Raw genomic sequence first — 19441 nt, 5'->3', positions numbered from 1 at the left:
AGTCAGTTTCATTCCAATCAACACCTGCACTCATGTGACCAGAGGGGCCCATCAGTGAGTCAGACAAACAAGGACCCTAACGAGCCTCTATTGTTAGGAGAATGAGAACAATTTGCAAGCAATCCAGCTTGCATCACATCTCAGCTTTAAAAGCTCAACTCCACACTCTCTATTTCTGAATTGAGAAAGCTCCTCGGATGAGAAGCAAAACGTCTTCAACTACACAATAGAAGTCCAGTTGTTTTTGTTTTTTAACTTTTTTGAGTTTATTACAGTCTAATCACTACTGCACACCTTGTGCTATTTTAGCCATTCAGATACCAGAAAGTTCAGTTCATTCAGGAGGTAGGTGTTATGACTTTTGGTTTTTGTAACTTTTATACTTTTTCAAAAACTTACATTTATTTACAAATATTTTACCCATATAAATAAATCCAAATCTCTTCAATCCCTGCAAAAACGTTGTCTTTAAAATCTGCTTCAGCGTACTATTTGTTATTTTCTCTTCTTTTGCTACTTTTAGCTATCTATTTGTTAAATTTAGCTTTCAGCTAAGTTTTAGCGACTTTAAGCTACTGTTCTGCGACTTTGAGATTTTAACTAGTCTATTGCTACTTTTAGGTATTAGATACTGCTCTACTGCTTTTAGCCAGCCTGTTAACATGAAAACTTGCACAACGTTTACATTTTTAAAACCATTTATCTGGAGTTTTTACCCTGAAATAAAGAAACTGTGTACAAAGATCATGTTTCTGTACTAACATTAGCTGTTTTTCTGTTGTTTTTTTTTTCATTTTAGTTTTTAGCTGCAGCACTGCAACTTTCCCGTTTTGCTATTGTACTACTTTTATGTCTATCTAGCCTTTTGATCTTATTAGGCTTTAGCTAATCTTTTGATAACTTTTAGCTAGCTTTTTGCTAATTTTAGCTTTTAGCATTTTAGTATTTTAAGATTTTGGTTGGCCTTTTGTTACTTTTAGCTTCAGCTGGAGTTTTGACACTATTGACAAGGCTTTTCTAACATTTAGCTTGCATTTTGCTATTTTTAGTTTCAGCTCTTTTTGATGCTTTTAGCTTTTCAGCACTTTGTACTGCCCTGTTGCTGAAAAGTGCTATATAAATAAATTTGACTTTGACTTTTGACTTTAATGTTTTACTACTTTTAGCTACCATTTAGCTACTTTTAGCTAGCCTTTTGCTACATTTAGCATTTAGCTAGTGTTTTGATACGTTTAACTAGCATTTTTAGCTTTTAGTTGTCATTTTGCTGCTTTTAGCTTCTAGATAGCTGTTTGATACTTTTAAATAGGCCTTTTAGGTTATTTTTTTCAATTTTAGCTTCTAGCTACAATTTTGCTACTTTTAGTATGTAGTTCATAACCTTAAGCCACATTTAGCCTTTAGCTAGTGTTTTCCTACTTTAAATCAATCAATCACAACACTTTGGCTTTAGTGAGTACTGTACAAAACAAATACATTGTAAACACCAGAAAAAAGCTGCTACTCCTCTAAAAGGAAACCCAAACAATTTATTTCAACATTTTAACACAATCTGATATTACATTTACAGTATGCATAGTATCCTGGGTCATCCCCTGCTGAGACATGAACTTTTAAAAAAAAAAAATCTCTTTGTACACTGTTCTCTCTCTGAGTGTAGGATTTGTGGTTAAAAATCTTCCTCAGACCTTCATGAGCAAAACATTTCCTCACAAGCAGAGTTGTCAGGAAGGCCGAGGCCTTTTTAAGTGATTCGGCCCGCCTCGGGGCCCTGCAGTCTGGCTCTGATGAAACGCTAGCCGAGAGAAACAGATGTGACAGCTGAGAGTCAGATTGGTTTAGGAGTTTGATCGGTTCACAAAAACAGCTCAGAAACCTCACTGCTGGAGCTCACATCATGAACAAAGGCTGAGCGAGGAGAAGATGCACGGAAAGTTTAATCTTCTCTTTTGGGCTTCTGAAAAAAAGTCGCCTGAGGTGAATGTAGACAAAACCACCTGCCCTCCAAAACTCCCACTCCTATAAAAGGAATGAAGCGTTTTCTCTATTATGCAACACTAAATAAAGGTTTTTCGTATTTGAAGAGACTCCAGTTCTGTACTTGTGCTTCATGTAGGAAAAAGAAGTGACATAACTCGCTGGTGTGGTAAAGGCACTCACTACAAACTATGAAAGCAAACATAAAAAGTTTATTCTGAACTATATCAAATGGTGCACCTTCAATGAGTTTGCTCCAGTTGTTTTCCAGATACACTGATATGTAATCTAAAATGCAGGTACACACTCAATGTAAACAAAGCGCTTGGCTGAATCCACTAAAAACAACATGTGTTGGCTTATGTCAATTAGGCATGGCAGCTTCTTGCATTAGTGTGACTCCCTTTCGATTTTGGCGGAGAGCAGAAACAAAGATGTCTAATTGTCTTTGTTTGACCTTACTAAGCCTTCTTCGTCCTGGAAGATGGACACTACTTACCAACAAACTACTTCTGATGTGTCTGTAATGATTATTGGTTACTTGTTAACCCCCCACGTCCCTCCTCCTCACCTCTTCTGATCCTGAGCCAAAGATGAGCAGGTCGAACGGGATGGCTGCCACCATGTCTATGAGGAACCAGCCTTTAAAGTAATGGATGGCAATCTTGGCCGGGTGGCTGACCACTTCCTCGTTTGAGTTGACGTAAGTGGTCCTGAAGTTTATGAGGATGTCCACAATGAACATAATGTCCACAATCAGGTCCACCACGTTCAGTGGGGAGCAGGAGTAGCCGCACTCCCGCCTGTGTCGCTCCTCAATGTCGTTGAGCAGGAAGGCAGCAGAGTAGGGTGTGAAGATGGCCGTGTAGATGACGAGCAGCAGGATGAGCCAGTCCCACACTGCTTTAAAGGGGCTGTAATGGAGGATGGTCCACTTGTCCATACGTGGCGTCTGCAGCTTGTATTCAGGGAGGACGTCTGCACCCAGAGAAAGAACCTGAAGGAGGAGACAAAACCTTTATCAATTTAACATCAAGTTCAACATTTTCTACCCAGGTGTTTGCTGCATGTGCTTTAAAGGGCACCTTCACTGCTTCTTTATTTATTCAAGCCAAAATTATTCAGCTCATTTACTGGGCATTAGAAGTAGGAAGCTGAAACACTTTTGATTTAGAGCTGTTTTTTCTATATTAACTAAAAGGATTTATGAATAATTAAAAAGTTCACTTGACATCAAAAAACAATAGCTAATAATGTACTTAGACTAATGTTTATAGCCCAATGAGAAACCCAACTTCTTCTTCTTCTTATTGCCCTTTTGCCTTGAACAATGAGTGATAATGTTTTTATCACCCTGTGAGTGTGTGGTCTCATGTGTCTGTCTGTTAGCAAAATGTTTTATGAACCTCTAAACAGATTTTGATGAAAAACTCAGAAAGAAATCCCTGTTATACATCTACAACTCTTGGAGTCAGCCCCAATCAGGATAGCCACCGTAGCTAATTAACAATAACACACAAAAATGGCTCTTACTGTCAATTTTACACAAACTGAGCTTAAATTTGGTGTGAAAGTAGCTTGGAGTAAATGATTTTGTGACATCTCGCAATATCTCTGGAGCTCTTGCCTAACATCATTTACAAGATTTGAACAAAATGACTGTAACTCCATTCCTTCTCAGCATAAAATGTTTAAAAGTCTGGTAGAGAACGAGACGGGTGATATGCATGCGTTCAAGAAATACTAGGTCTTCAATTTAAAAAAGATTTACACAATTAGGAGGAATGACAGATTTGAGCTTGGTCAAAGTGTCACACCAAATGTCTACAATGTAAAGTTGCTCCACAAAATATAAAATGACCTGAAGCCTTTTTTTTGTACATCTAAAGAATAATTTCTGAGTGTTTCATTCAAATCTATATAAATATCCTAAGCTGGAATGAGAAGAGAATCAAGTCTGGTTCAGCATGTTAGCTGGAAGAGCAGAGAGACAGTTAGCGTGTGTGACTGAACCAGAAAATGAAAGTGACTTTATTTGGCATTTATCATCTTTGGATGTTCCTTTACTTCAACCCAGGTCACCTTAATAATCTTTGTGATTAGAAAGGAAGAAAGGAAGAAAGGAAAATGGTGCAGAGGGATGATGTATTGCACAAAGAAGGGTGATGTGTTAATAACCGAAATGGTCATTAGAAGGTTCTCCCTTCTGAGTGCCAGGCTGAGTCAGATGCTATTACCCTGTGATATGGAATAACCTTTGAAATCAATCAGAAAGCAAAGGACAGACAAGAGAATGTGCTCTATTATTCATCAAACTCCAACTTCATTAAATGTGGGAGTTTTAAATGCTTGTTTTGATTATGGTCCAGCCTCAATGACTTCCAAATAACTAGCCGTAGATTTTCTGAAGCTACCTCACCTTTAAACAACCAAAAAGCAGTGCAAACATTCAGAAGAGCCAAAACAAACCTACGACAGTTTAATAGTTATGCTTTACAACCCCAATTCTAAAAAAATGTTAGGAGGTGGTGTAAAATGTAACCAAAAGCAAAATACAATGATTTGCTCATCTCATAAATCCATATTTTATACACATAAATTTTTAAACTAAGAAATTGTTCGGTTTTGGTAAATAAAAAGTCATTTCAAGTTTTATGGCAGCAACAAATCTCAAAAAAGTTGTGATGAGGCAAAAGTAAAAGTAAGTGGTAAGAAATAAGAAACAGCTGCAGGAGCATTTTGCTCAAATTTAGGTTAATTGTCAACAGGAGAGTAAGAGCGCTGAATACAAAAAGAGCATTTTAGAGAGGTTGAATCTATCAGAAGTAAAGATGGGCAGAGGTTCACCAGTTTGAGAAAAACTGTCTAAAAACAGTGAAATCATTTCAGAATAATGTTCCTAAACAGAAAACTGGTAAGGCTCTGAATATCCCATGGTCTAGAATTCATATAAAAAGGATTTCAAGAATCTGGAGAAATCTCTGAGCTCAAAGGATGACACTGAAAGTTAATATTGGATGTCTGTGGTCATGGGGGCCTCAGGGGCCACTGCATTAAAAACAGGTCTGATTCTGTTCTGGACATCACTAAATGGACTCAGGAACACTTCCAAAGATTACTGTCTGTAAACACAGTTCACTCTACCATTCACTAATGCTGCTTAAAGCTCTATCTGGCAAAGAAGAAGCCAGATGTGAAATCAGCCATGTTCTCTGAACAGAAGCTGATTTAAAATGGACTGAGCCAAAGAGGAGAACTGTTCTGAGGTCAGACGAATCAAAATTTTAGTCTTTTTGGAAACCATGGATGCCATATCCTCCGTACTAAAGAGGAGAGGGACCATCCAGCCTGTTATCTGCACACAATTCAAAAGCCTGCCTCTCTGATGGTATGGGGGTGCATTAGTACCAATGGCGTGGGTAGCTTACAAATCTGAAAAGGAACCATTGATGCAGAAAAATATAGACAAGTTTTAGAAAAAATATCTGCTTCCATTCAGCAGAAAATCAAACAAAGACCCAGGACTGTTGAACAGCTAGAATTCTACATCAGACAAGAATGGGACAACATTCCCCTCCAAAAAGTCCAGCAGCTGCTCTTCTTAATTCATAGATGTTCACAGACTGTTATAAAAAAAGGGAGTGGGAAACATGGACCTGGAACAACTTTTTTGTGATGTGCTGCTGCCATAAAACACAAAATTACCTTGTTTTTTTTCCAAAACATGGTGCAATTTCTTAATTTAAACATTTGATATACTTACTATGTTACACAGATGCTAAAATATGGGTTTATGAGATTCACAAATCATCTTATTCTATTTAGTTTTACATTTTACACAAAATACTAACTTTTTTGGAATTGCAGTTCTACATCCGTCAGTATATATAGATGCAATAACCGTCACCCTACTCGGAAGTCTGGGAGGAGTCTGATGGTTGGCAGTAAGACAGTTCTAGATTAACATGTTGTAGCCAATCTGTTTCTAAATAAAATATCCCATCTTAATTATTCATAGTACCTACTTTAGTTATGTGCAAATGAACTCTGTGATAATGGACTGCATGTTTTGTGTTTCCATGGACCTTAAACAATATGCAAATCACAGAGCTCTCTACTCTTCTTTGGTTCTTATTGGTCTCTTCTGCCTAGACTAAGATATAATTTATAGGTCTTAGAATGTTGTTTTGTGTTTATGTGCCTCATCATTAATGATTCAAATATTTCCAAAGTTAGTTTTGGATAGACCAAGGAAGTCTAAATTTAGAGATATATGAAGGCCAGTGGGCCTCTGAGGCTCTTGCAAGCAGGAGAGAGACTTTTTAAAACACAAGTTACAAGCTGCAACTTCCTTTATTTGCTGACCAGCTTCCTGGGTCCATCTGCCTGTGATAAACTGCGAAGGCAGCCAAGGCCAGCAGAGAACATGTCTGCTCAAAACCTTGATCACAGCTTCAGATGGACACAGGAGTCCAGAGATAGTTTCAAGACATCTGCTGTCACTTTGTGTTCTTCATTGTGAGGTGTCCGGCGAGCTGCTTACAGACTTAAACTGTAGAAGATGGGGAAACAGTCCAACCCTCCTCCTATTTCTGTGATCACTGTAATGCTCAACAGCAAGTGGTACTGTGGATATTAAAAGTCTACATGCTCCTGTTAAAATGCCAGGTTTGTGTGATGTAAAAAAAAAAGAAAGAAAATGAGACCATGATGAATTATTTCAAACATTGTTCCACCTTTAAAACGACACAGATTCTGCACAGTTAACATGAAAAGCAAATAAATATGTAAGGGGGAGAAATATAAAAAATGAACGGTGCAATAAACTGATTGCATATGAGTACACAGCTTTGAACCAATACTTTGTCAAAACACTTATTGTTCTAATTACAGCTTACAGACTTTGTGGGAAAAACAGCTATTAATTACACCAAAAGAACACTATAGCCACAGTGAAACGTGGTAGTGGCAGCATTATGGTTTGGGGTTGTTTTCTTTAGCTGGAAATGGAATTTAAGTCCAATTGGATGGAATTATGAAAAGTTCTAAATAGCTGTTAGCTTACGTTTTAGTGTGACAATGATGCCAAATTTTAGTGTGACAATAATGCTACTCCAAATTATTAAAAGAATGGCTGCATGATAAAGAAATTAAGTTTTAAAATGGCATTGCCAAAAAATATGTCAAGTGACCTAAAGAGGGCTGTGAACAGTGGCAGCTGCCCAATTGAGGGCGCAAGGGGGCCGCCCCACCACTCACATTACCTTGAATAAGATATTTTTAGTTGTGTAAGATAAATATTTTATAGTTAATGATAAGTAAAGTTGTTTTGTTCATCAACGTTGTCTGGTTGGTGACGTATTTCCGCCCCGGGGCGCATAGACTCTCGTTAAAAGTTGTACATGCGCAGTAACTCCTCTTCAATACAAGAGATAGGACCGTTCTGGAGCGCACCGCTCCTGCGGCCAGAGCTGACTGCAGCTTGGTTTGCATATCACCATCCTCCTGTCGCGGGATGGTGGGAATCCCGCCATGGGGACTGACATCACATCTGTTTGTCATAAAGTTCGCCTGATTGAAAAATTGAGCCGTGGGTGTGCTGCCTTTTATTCAAAGACAGTAATATGTTCATTATGTGACTAAATTACATACACAAGGTAATAAATAAGTTCATAGTTAATAATTAGTTTAAGAAAACTTATGCTAAAAACTGTTAAAATGTTTAGATTTGAATTCAATCAGAGTGAGCCATCTGATCTTCGTTATATGTACGTGCAGAATACGTGACGTAGTGAGTGCTCTCACCATAAAACAACCATTGACGTATTTTCTCCGGTAAACTTTTGAAAAATAAGGAAGGAAGCAGGTCTTATAAACGCTAAATGTGTCCTGCAGGCTTGTGCCTTGGGAGACCTCCGTCTTTGTAAGTATTGGTGTGCTCTGGAAGCACTTATGCATATGTGCATTTATGTACCAGATAATGTTACTTTTGTTGTTTTAATTCATGTAAATACACTGGTGTGATACCTTAGTATATGTTTTAGTATATGTCTATTTTGGACTTATAGCCCCCCCTGGAGAAAACTCCACCAGCTGCCATTGGCTGTGAACAAGAGATACTCAACAGTTTGACATATTTGAAGCACTTATGCAAGAAAGAGTGGTAAATGGTACTAAGTCAAGGTGTGGCTGCTGACAGCTGTAAATAAATCAGAAGGTGCTTTAACCGGTTTCCTTGATGTACTCTCATCCTCCAACACCATTCCAATGTTGTCTTTCCTAAAGTGCAAAGGAGTATGCTGACAAAATTGTTGTAGAAACAAAAAAATAGGAAACAGTAAGACCCAACTTGGTGATTTTAAACCATTTATTACCAAAGAAACATCAAGCAGAACATCCCAGGGATGAGACAGATCCAAGCTGTAGAATCAGTCTGACCTCAGATTGTCAGAGTGCTCATTTGAACAAACTTATCAGTAAGACATAACAACACCAGCAGTCTGTTCATAACTGGTAGGTTGTATCACTTTGAGGGCAGCATGAGCTAACATTGAACTGTGAACAGATACATACTATATGGGATAGTTCTGTTACAACTAATGAGGATGTCTCAGGAGCCTGATTATCGGCACCTGTGAGCAGCCAGGGATAATCCCATATCTCAACAGTCTGAGACCGAACTCTATCCTCCAAAATGACAACCCTCACCCCCATAGATTGGAATTTATCAGAGACTACTGCCAGAATGTGGGAGGAGAGAGGATGGAATGACCTGCCTGTGGTCATGACTTCAACGTTATTGAACACCTGTAGGATCAGCTGTTTGTTCCAGAGTGACCAACACAACCACACTGGCTGATACTGATACTGGCTGTGTATGGTTCTTCCACATGCTACTGAGGCCAATGTTTGTTAAATGAAAAAAATGTTTAATTGCCAATATGTCCTGTTTCTTCACACTTCAATCATCCAATCTAATAAACACCAGCCAAGAGTCAACAGCAGAAGAAGCTGTCTGGCAGAGAAGATTTGGCAAGTTTTTCATGGGTGCAGCTCACATACTAAACTCTGCTGTTCAACCCACAAATGGATTTTCCTAGCAAATGTGGCACCATTTAAAGAGAAATAAACAGGTTTTCCTACAATGTAAGATTTATTGCCAAGAAGTAATATTACAACAAAGAACTAATCAACCAAACACAAATTTCCTTACATTTTGTGCTAAGCTTTACTTCAGCAATAGCTGACAACAGTGCTAAACCTGATAATCCACAGCAAAGGACACTACAAAAAAAAAAAAAAAAAGAGAAAAACAACAGTGGAAATAGATCATTTGTGCAGCTAGAATCAGTCACTTGTCTGTGCTGTGACTACAGGAATATAAGGGCTGGTTTTTGTAAGTGTTCCCCTGAAACATTCATTTAGCTACACAGTTTCAGGTCCAATGGTTAACCCCAGCTTCTTTGCTGCTAAATAACTGTGACTTTAATACTGTACTGAGAGGTCACTGTAGTCTGCTCTCTATGCATTCGGTGACTGTCTAAGGCCTCCAGCACAAGCCGAGTTCAGATGTGGGTCAATTTCTGTGTCCTCTATCAGTTACACGGTTAAGGGGCAAAATGCAAAACTGAGACCTAATCTGTGGTTTGGAGGTAGCTCTGACCTATCCCTGGAAATGCATTACCTTATACCCCATGACTACTCACGGTTTCATCTCAACCCTGGCAGGGATGGAGGCAATGACCTCTACATCTGACTGTAACTCTAGAAATCTGCTTAGCGCTCTGGATGTGGTCTATTAGCTGGAGGAGAATGTGTCCTAAGACACTTTTAGTGTGAAAAACTACATTTTCTCTTTTTTTTTAAAATTCTACTTAGGCTTGCTTTGTTGAAAATAATTGTGCCAAATTACTAGGAAAAATTAAACAAATGTCAAAAGCAGATTATGCATACATTTTTGCTTTGAAACCCCTTAAAAGATACTATTGCTGTTTTTTTTTTGTTATGAAAAGTGAACAGAAACAAAAGCCTACCTAGGGTTAATGAAAAATATATTCTAGGGACAGAATAATAAATTATATATATATATATATATATATATATATATATATATATATATATATATATTCGTTGGTAGAAAAAAAAACTGTAGCAATGTAGACTGAGCCTTAAAATATAAAAATGAAAACTGGAATAGTTGTTTGGAGGGTAAATGTTTTAGCTACATTTGAATCACAAGCTCATTACCGATTACAGTAGCTTACTGTCATGAGAGCACTTTACTTCCCTCTAAACACAAAGACGAAATTACAGCGGTCTTTACTGATTGATTGTTGAGGTCTTACCTGTGTAACCTTGTCGGTGACGTTATGTGTTCGGTCTTTAACTTTGGGGGCAATGATGGTTTTCTCCGAGGATGGAGGGGAGGGGCACTTCTTCTCATTGTTGCTTTCAGAGAAGTTGAGCGTGATGAGGGGAATCTTGTTAATGGTGCTATACTTGTTAAGGTTGGAGTCGGAGGTGGAGCCAAGCAGGCTGGATTTGATGTGGCTGAGAGGCCCTGGAAGAGAGAGTGATAAAGCGGGAACCCCGTCAGAAATAGCTGACACGTCCTGTTCAGGGACTGAGAGCTGTGGACATCAGAGGACAGTTCGGTGTTTAGTTGGGATTGGTGTGATACGAGTTGTGAGAATGGAGTGGCCCTTACTGTCGGAGTGAATTCAATCACAACAACACAACACAACTGATTATACAACAGACACCGAAATACAAAACTGATCCATCTAGAATGAGCAGGCCTATTTTTGAAAAATTCTCATTAAAAGTTACATTATATTTACATCCACTAATCATGGGTATAAATGTCATTAATTTTGGATCTTTGGAGCCATTTCTTTTTCAAGCTGGAACAATTATACAATATTCAACTTCAATAATCTTTAAAAACAAGAATTGGATGCACAAGTTTGAATCTATTCTATATTTTCTTGAATCCACGCAAAGTCTTGTTAGTGATCATGACTGACTGCAGCTCAGCTGAAATTTGCAGCTGCCTACATGAAAAAATGCCTTCTGGAGAAAGGTTTTCTGGTCAGATGGGACAAAAAGAAGTATATTTGGTGGAGTCAAAGTAAGGCTTTCAAACTTTTAAACACTGTACCACCATCAAGCATGGTGGTGATGACATCTTTTGTGGTACTGATCTATTACACATATATCAAATCAAAAGCTGGACAGTTAAAACTTGGACTGTGTTAGATGTTCCAACAAGACAGTGATCCTAAACTGGTTTCTGACTGGATAAAACAGGCTAACATTAAGTTTCTGGAAAGACAGTACCTCATTGGGCTGTGATTGTTGGCGAATAGCTGGATACACAATTTTTTAGCTTATATGTTTCATTGAATTTGTATTTATTTGCAATATGCATACAGCAGGAGTTTGATTACATATTGTGCAAATGTTGCATGAACATTTAGCAACATTCACGCAACAAAATTGCAAATTTTGGGAAATTGTGACTGTTGATCGACAGTGGTATGCACTTTATGCAAATGTCATGTAACAATTATGTGTGACAATTTGGAAATTTGGGAGTTGCCCCAAACGCCCCGCGACTAATAAAATGAAAATTAAGAACCCCCATAAGCATTTTGAGACATTTTAGAAAAACTCCTTGACAAATGCTGTTTGCCAACCAGTCGCCAGTGAGGTACTGCCCTGATGGGCTTCTCAAAGCTCCAACCTCAACCTTATTGAAAATTCAAAGACTACGCCTAAAGGCCACATCTGTGCCAGAAAACCAACCAGCTAATTTAAATATGTGGTCAGTGATATTTGACAGTGGTCAGATATTAGCCAGAGTTATGTCAAAAGCTTGTTGCTGAACGCAAAAAGTGTGTGGTCAAGTTTCAACTTGCTAACAGACATTTAACTAAATATCTGTGGGCAACTGGTTTTAAGGTATAACATGGTGTTAAAAAATGTGTGGTACCACTGTCGAAAACCCACTAAATTTCTCTGTTAAACCATTCCTACGGTTTAAATGCCTTAACACAAGAAAACAGAGACAAGCCATATTTTTTATTTCTTCCCTGCATTACCAGACCTGTTGCTCCAGTCCTTCAGTTGTGTATGGTAGCCAAGAGGGGGAATTCTCCTAAACTTTTATGCTTGTTTAAAAACAGACAATGTTGATTGTTTGTACATTTGGTTTGACGGATAACTCAGTCAGTCATGGCTTGTCTGCTAGAGAAGCAACTTTTTAAAGGAACACTGTTTTGAAACAAACATTTGCAACAAGCTACAAGTATTAGCACGTAAGTGGGTGAAACATACACAGCAGATCACAGGCTGACCACAGAGGTTAATAACTCAGCTAACATCAGCTTGTCAGGCTCTCAACATTACTTTACAAAGAGCAGAACAGCAGAGAAGAAGTAAAATTTTGCGCATTGGGCAAAATTACTTTAGAATTATCAATAAATTGATCTGGTGCTGTAGTTTAGTTCTTCACTTGTGAGTATCTTGTGGAGTTGATACAGGTACAGATTCTTCCTTCAAGGGAAATACTTTGTTTCTAAGGTACAATAAATAACAGACAAAAATAAAACAGTCTCTTCAAGGGGAAACTTCAGCTCCCTACAGTGCCATTAAACAAGCTGCTTCTGGTGAATCACGTCCATGATTCCATCTACAATCGGTTAAAAAAAATAAAATCACCATTTTAAAACAGCCTTCTAACTCTCTAGTGTTAAATTAAAAAATTATTACATGCAATTAAATTATAAATTTAGCCCTGATCCGAAATATCATTGCAAATAAAAACGTTAATAAAAAAGCTGATAAATTGGTTTAAAAACTGTCTCCCAGTCTCCTTTTTATGTGTGCTCTAAAATAACTACAAATAAATATACTTAGCATTAGTATACCTATAATATGACCATAATTAAACAATATTTAATATTATTTAAGCAGTGTTGCTGAAAAATGAGACTGCCTGATAAGACACCGATGGTCTCTCTGAGATGTCCACATCGTCCTCAAATAGATTTGTCCTGTATAGTATGTATCTGTTCACAGTTCAGTGTTAGCTCATGCTGCCCTCTAAGTGATACGACCTTCCAGTTATGAACAGACTGCTGGTGTTGTTATGTCTTACTGATAAGTTTGGTTCAAATGAGCACTCTGACAATCTGAGGTCAGACTGATTCTACAGCTTGGATCTGTCTCATCCCTAGGATGTTCTGCTTGATGTTTCTTTTGGAAAAAATTGTTAAAAATCATCAAGTTGGGTCTTCCAGTGTCCTTATTGTTTTGTCATGATAAGCAGCAGTATTAATAGCATTTGCAGTTCTGTCTTTTAAATAAAAGTGAGTAAATCATGTTTATAATTTTTTTTAATAATATGAAACTATGGTATTTTTGCTTAAGGTTATCGTATGGTCAGAATCTCATGCCAACCATGCCTAGTGTGTGTGTGGGGGGGGGGAAGGGGGGGGATATGGATATATTTCAGCCTGTATATTTAGTTAAAATAAATAATTTAACACCCCAAAATAATATGACATTCATCCCCATGAGTAGATGTGAACTTTTAACCACAACTGTAAGACACTATGAGAAAAGAAAAAGATTCAATACGTGATCATATAACCCAGCCTAAGTTAGTTACACTACATCACTATCTAATGAAGCTTGAATAAGTAATGGTCTAAATTCCGAAAATGTTCCCTCATCATACTTTGTCTCCACAGCACACAACTGACTTGTAGACATCAACTCCCTGGCCTCTTGTGAAAGCATTCAACTGTGCAACACTGTGACACCACCACACTCACACACTGACATGTGGCCCAATGAGCGTGATAAAACGTGAAAAAGAGACTTGCTGATTCAGTGGTGTGAGCCAGCAAAGGAAGGTTTGTGTGCCGTTTCCCCTCCCGTTTTCACCAAGAACATTGCAGTGATTGAGAGTCAAGGACGAATAAGCAGACAGCTGAGGATGAGAGATTGCATGCGCAGCTTCAATACATGCCACAGTCAGGATGCATCACAGCAGGCAGGAGGAAGAACTTAAAAAAGGAGAAAGCTGAAGCCATACCCCCAGCCATCCAGGAGTGCGACACTAGCAAACCAGGGGAGAGAAGAAATAGGAGGTAAAGAGGAAAGTGGGATTATGGAAGGCTGGATGGATTGTAGGGTCATGGGTATAAACAGCATCAACATTGTGGTATTATCAGTGAATTGCTGCAGCAGCTCAGTGAATAAATCCAATAGAATTGAAAAAGGAACGACTGCAGTGGGGAGATTACACAACAAACATTGGATAGATCTGATTTTATTTTTGAATCTCAAAGGATAATAATGCATTAAGTCTGATTATATAATATATTTATAGAAACTGTGACCATTAAATCTTTTGAAGATTTGAACGAAGGAAAGAGGATAAACAATCAATATTTTATCTTTTGTAGATAGCTCTTTAAATAAACTTAGCACAAAAAATAAGGAAATTTGAGTTTGGTCAGTTATTTCTTTGTTGTAACAATGATTCTTGCCAATAAATTTTATGCTGAAGGAAAACCTGTTTTTTTGTTTTAAATGATGTCATATATATAAGGAAATGCATTTGTGGGTTGAGCAGCAGAGCTGAGAATGTGGGATGCGGCCATGAAAAACTTACCAAATATCCTCTGTAAAACAGCTTCTTCTGCTGTTGACTTTTGTTTGGTGTTCACTGAATTGGATGATTGAAGTCTTAATGAACAAGATATATTGGCAATTTATTAATTTAACAACAGGGGCCTCAGTGACATGTGGAAGAAACATATACAGCCACAACACCATGGCATCTCCTCATGCTGCTTATCAGCTTGGTCCCAACCTGCTGTGGGATGGTATCCTGTTCTTCAACCAGTATTTGTCATCAGTCAGCCAGTGTGGTTGTGTTGGTCACTCTGGTACAAATAGCTGATCCTACAGGTGTTCAATGAGGTTCAGGTCAGGACTACAGGCAGGTCATTCCATCCTCCAATCCCAAATTCTCAAGATAGTCTCTGATAAACCCTACTCTGTGGGGGCAAGTGTTATCTTGGAGGATAGTGTTCCATCCCAGACTGTGGAGATATGGGATTACCACTGTTGGGAGAGTTTCATCTCGTGAGATGCCCGCTTCTCGCCTGTTTATGACATCACGTTATATGAAACTTGACCTTCATTTTGGAGATTGTACTCAAGTTTACTCTAAAATATGCTGAAACTTGGTTCAGCAGAACATCTGCTTGCATACACCAACTGAGTGCTGCAGCAGGATCCATGTTCACAGGTGGTACCAGAAGCTCAAAACAAGAGTCAACAGCAGAAGAAGCTGTTGGGCAGAGAAGATTTGACAAATTTTCCATTGGTTCAGCTCACTTACTCCAGAATTATTGCCAAGAAGCATTGTTACAACAAAAAAAAATAATCAACCAAAAACAAATTTCCTTACTTTTGTGCCATGTTTAGCTGTATTTTTTCTCCTGTTTTTCTGAAAGGTAAAAGCACGTGACTGAATTCCATCAAAAAAAGGATTTTTCACCAATGTTTTTTTTACAGTTCCTATTAATAGTATCCTTAAAAATGCAGAATATCCAGGCCTTTTCTTTATTTCTAAACACAAATATTCAGAGTTTTTTTTTTGTCATGCTGGAATTGGTACTTTAAACCTACAGTATATTTTGTACTTTAATTTGCAAGTTCTTGTTTACATTTTATTTTGTAGGACACTAACATTTGACTGTTAAAAATAAATTTAACTCAAATAAACCAACGATTCTGAATTTTGGAGGAAAATTAGTCATTTAGAATAATCAATAAACTCAGAGTTGATAAATTGAAAAAAAATGTCTATAATGGCAGAACTAATTTTACCAGTTATATGTGAAATGTAATGTGTTGTGAGTTTATATTTTTAGGTTTTAAGTCATTAAAACTAATATTTAGATGATCATCTTTTAAGGACTGAGTATGAACATTACAAACTTGGTATTGAAAAAAACAACCCACTTCAAACTGAGGTCGTTTGAAGAAATATCTACAACAGGTAAGAGGACACCATCAGTCCTACATGAAACATAAGTACCACAGTATTCATGTTGGATTAAATAAGAGAGAAATACAGGGGTGTGCATAAAGGCTGTAAATAGAAACAGTCAGGTTTCTGTTCATTTAAATATGGCAGCATAGATCTGGAGGTTGTGTAGAAAAAAAAAAACAGAGGTTACAGACAGTGGGAGGCATCATCGTCTAAAGCTTCATTGATTTTCTTCAACAGACAACAAGCAGGGGAGAAATATAAAGAGTTGCTTCATGCAGGCGCGTGCACGGGTCAGTGTGTTCTTTTAACTGAGCCTTCCCATGGGCGACTGGTCGGGGTCACAAAGGTTATGTACACTCAGACTGAGTCAATTAGTGCTGTGCTAGTCTTTCAGGCTACAAACACACCGTCAGTCATCCACCAGGGCATCTGCATTCAACATAAAACCTGCTGTGGGGAAAAAATAAAAAAATAAACTCATGCAAAAAGCAGGCTATGTGCATTAAACATGTATTATCCAACAGGCATGCCAAAAAGCATGAGCTCACGATGCAGCAGGCTGCTGTTGGTTACCTTTGATATTGCGACCATTGTCTGTGACGGCAGAGGAGGAAAAAGACAAGGAGGGGGGGGAACGTGAGTGACGAATTCTGGTTTTCCATGATAATAAATGAGCGCTGGCATCAAACCCCAGTTACTGCCCCCCATGAACAATTCATTACAGTGAAGAAGACATATTACAGTGTCAGCCACTCTCAGCTATTTGAATGAGAATTATAGTTAAGGAGTGACGTAGACTGATTGGCCTGCAGGAAACAAGGCCAGAGAGGGGTGCGTCTGCCCTGAAGAATAAAACACTTCTGACGGATTTAGATTTCAGAGAGGATCAATAACACCCAGTACAGATAAGGATTCACTCCATTACTGATTGAGAAAATGGTAAATTACATCATATCTATTTTGAGACCACAGGGATGTGAGTAAGTAATATAACCAAGGTTACATTTATAAGCAACCAATTTATGACCTTTAATATTACTATCCATCCCCAGTTGGAACCAGTCAGATCATAAGTAACAATTTGTGATCTCCAGTTTGGTTTCTAAGATTTCTTGATTATGCTGTTGGTTATTGCCTGCCACCAGAAAAAGTGGACAATCATGTCACAAAACACACACTTAAGAGTGTTAAACTCTTTAAATACGTAAGTTTATTTTTAATTAGTCTAATGTTGTTTTTACAGTAAAGTAGGGATGTACAAATGTTTACATACACTGTTTAAAAAGACACATAACCATTTTTTTCTCACTGTCTGACATTGAAGCATTTCTGTTTTATGTTAGCTAGGATTCCCCAAATTCTTTCTATTTTCTAAATGCTTGAATAGCAAGATATTTTTTAATGTAATTTGTAAACTTTTTTTTATTACTTTCTTTGAAGTTGCAAGTTTCAATACGCTAACATTGCTCTGCCTTTAAACAGTCTGGGAAACCCAGATGACGATGTTATGGCTTTGGGAGGTTTTGATTGGTTAGTTGACAACATCTGAGTTAATTGGAGGCACACCTCAAACACTGCTTCTTTCTGAAAAATTTAAAGAAATCAGCCAAGATGTCAGGAGGAGAATTGCCGACCTCCAAAACTCTGGTTCATCCTTGGGTTCAATTTCCAGATGTCTGAAGGTTCATTTGTTTAAACATTTATACACAAGTATAAACACCATGGGAATGTCCTGCCATCATACCACTCAGGAAGGAGACAGTTCTGTGTTCCTAAGATGAACGTGTTTTGGTGTAAAATGTCTGAATCAACCCCAAAACTAAAGCTGAAGACCTTGTCTTGAAGATGCTGCTGAAGCTGGTCAGAGAGTCATTATCCACAGAGAAACAAGTCCTGAACCAACACGGACTGAAAAGAAACTCAGTGAGGAAGAAGCCATTACTCTCAAAGCAACATAAAGAAGACAGATTACAGTTTGTAAATATACACAGGGACAAAGAGCTTCATGTTTGGATACATGTCCTGTGGTCTGATGAAACTAAAACTGAACTGTTTGGACATAATGACCATTGTTACATTTGGAGGAAAAAGGGGGAAACTTGTTAGCCTGAAAACACCATCCCAACTGTGAAGTACGCGGGTGGCAGCATCATGTTGTGGTTCTGCTACAGGAGGGAGTGGTGAACTCAGCGTAATAGATAGCATCATAAGGAAAGAAAATCATGTTTAAATATTGAAGCAACTTCTCTAGATATCAGCCAGGAAGTTAAATCTTGGACATAAATGGGTCTTCAAATGGACAAAAACCCTCAGCATACTGCCAGATTAGTTACAAAGAGGCTTAAAGACAACAAAGTCAATGTTTTGGAGCAGCCATCACAATGCCCTGATCTCACTCTTCTAAAAAGTTAGTGGGCAGAACTGAAGAGGTGTGTGTGAGGAAGGAGGCCTACTAACCTGCCTCAATTCCACCAGTTCTGTCAGGAGGAATGGCTCAAAATTCCTGCAAACTATTGAGAAGCTTGTAGAAGGAAACCCAAAACATCTGATCCAGGTCATACAGTTCAAAGGCAATGATACCAAAGTCACAAGTTTCCAAATACTACGGAAATGGATGGAAACTTGTGACTCTGAAGAATGCAATTTAAAATTCTCTCCCATTATTCAGGCATTTATCAAATAAAAATAATTTAGTGTCTTTTTGTACAGTGTATGTAAACAAATGGGTTCAACTGTATAAAATGGAATTTTTCTGTATTTATGGTTTATATTCGATTTTCTAAATATGAAAATATACAGTGTGTGTGGCACCAAAAAAAATAAATAAATAAAATAATGGGAGCAGTTGTATAAAATCAGAAATTACAGTTTCTGTCACTCGGAGTGAATTTACCTCCACAAAAATGGCTATAACTTTGTCAGTTTTAAAGATATGAAGCTAAAATCTGGTGCGGTAGTAGCTGAGAGTAATTCACACCACACACATATGCAAATACTGAAAGGAGTTGAAAAAGTTGTCTTTACATTTGCAGTTAAAGTGTTTTTAAGTGTTGCAAAGCAGCAGACTGTTAACCAATGTCGACCCATAAAGAAATGGTGTAACATCACAGTGAAGAGCTTTTTTTCATGGATTCACCTGAACACAAGGTAAATGTAGTATTTGGATATGATTAATTCAGTATCTTTTATAGATTTTCTGAGTGCTTACTCAGCTATATCCTCGTGTTGCTCACCAGGATCGTGTGAAGAAATGAGAATTATTTCTCAGGAGAACACCAAGTTTATTAAATAGTGTAAGTATTAAACAAAGCTGTTTTCCATGTACAGGTGCTGGTCATAAAATTAGAATATCATGAAAAAGTAGATTGATTTCAGTAATTCCATTTA

General features: G+C 37.8%; 1 protein-coding gene across 1 annotated transcript in view; it reads right to left on the bottom strand.

Annotated features, from left to right (window-relative positions):
• kcnh7 (potassium channel, voltage gated eag related subfamily H, member 7) overlaps window positions 1–19441 on the bottom strand; it is a 116313-nt gene that overhangs the window by 41269 nt on the left and 55603 nt on the right. Inside the window, exons 5-6 of the mRNA XM_037973870.1 lie at window positions 10323–10537; window positions 2549–2974 (exon numbers count right to left, since the gene is read on the bottom strand). Coding sequence (XP_037829798.1) covers window positions 2549–2974; window positions 10323–10537 — 641 coding nt within the window. The remainder of the gene's footprint in view (window positions 1–2548; window positions 2975–10322; window positions 10538–19441) is intronic.

This window comes from Kryptolebias marmoratus, linkage group LG23 (genome assembly GCF_001649575.2).
Source record: "Kryptolebias marmoratus isolate JLee-2015 linkage group LG23, ASM164957v2, whole genome shotgun sequence".
Taxonomy (NCBI): domain Eukaryota; kingdom Metazoa; phylum Chordata; class Actinopteri; order Cyprinodontiformes; family Rivulidae; genus Kryptolebias; species Kryptolebias marmoratus.
Note: the sequence above shows the minus strand (reverse complement) of the source record. Positions and strands in the feature narration are given on the sequence as shown.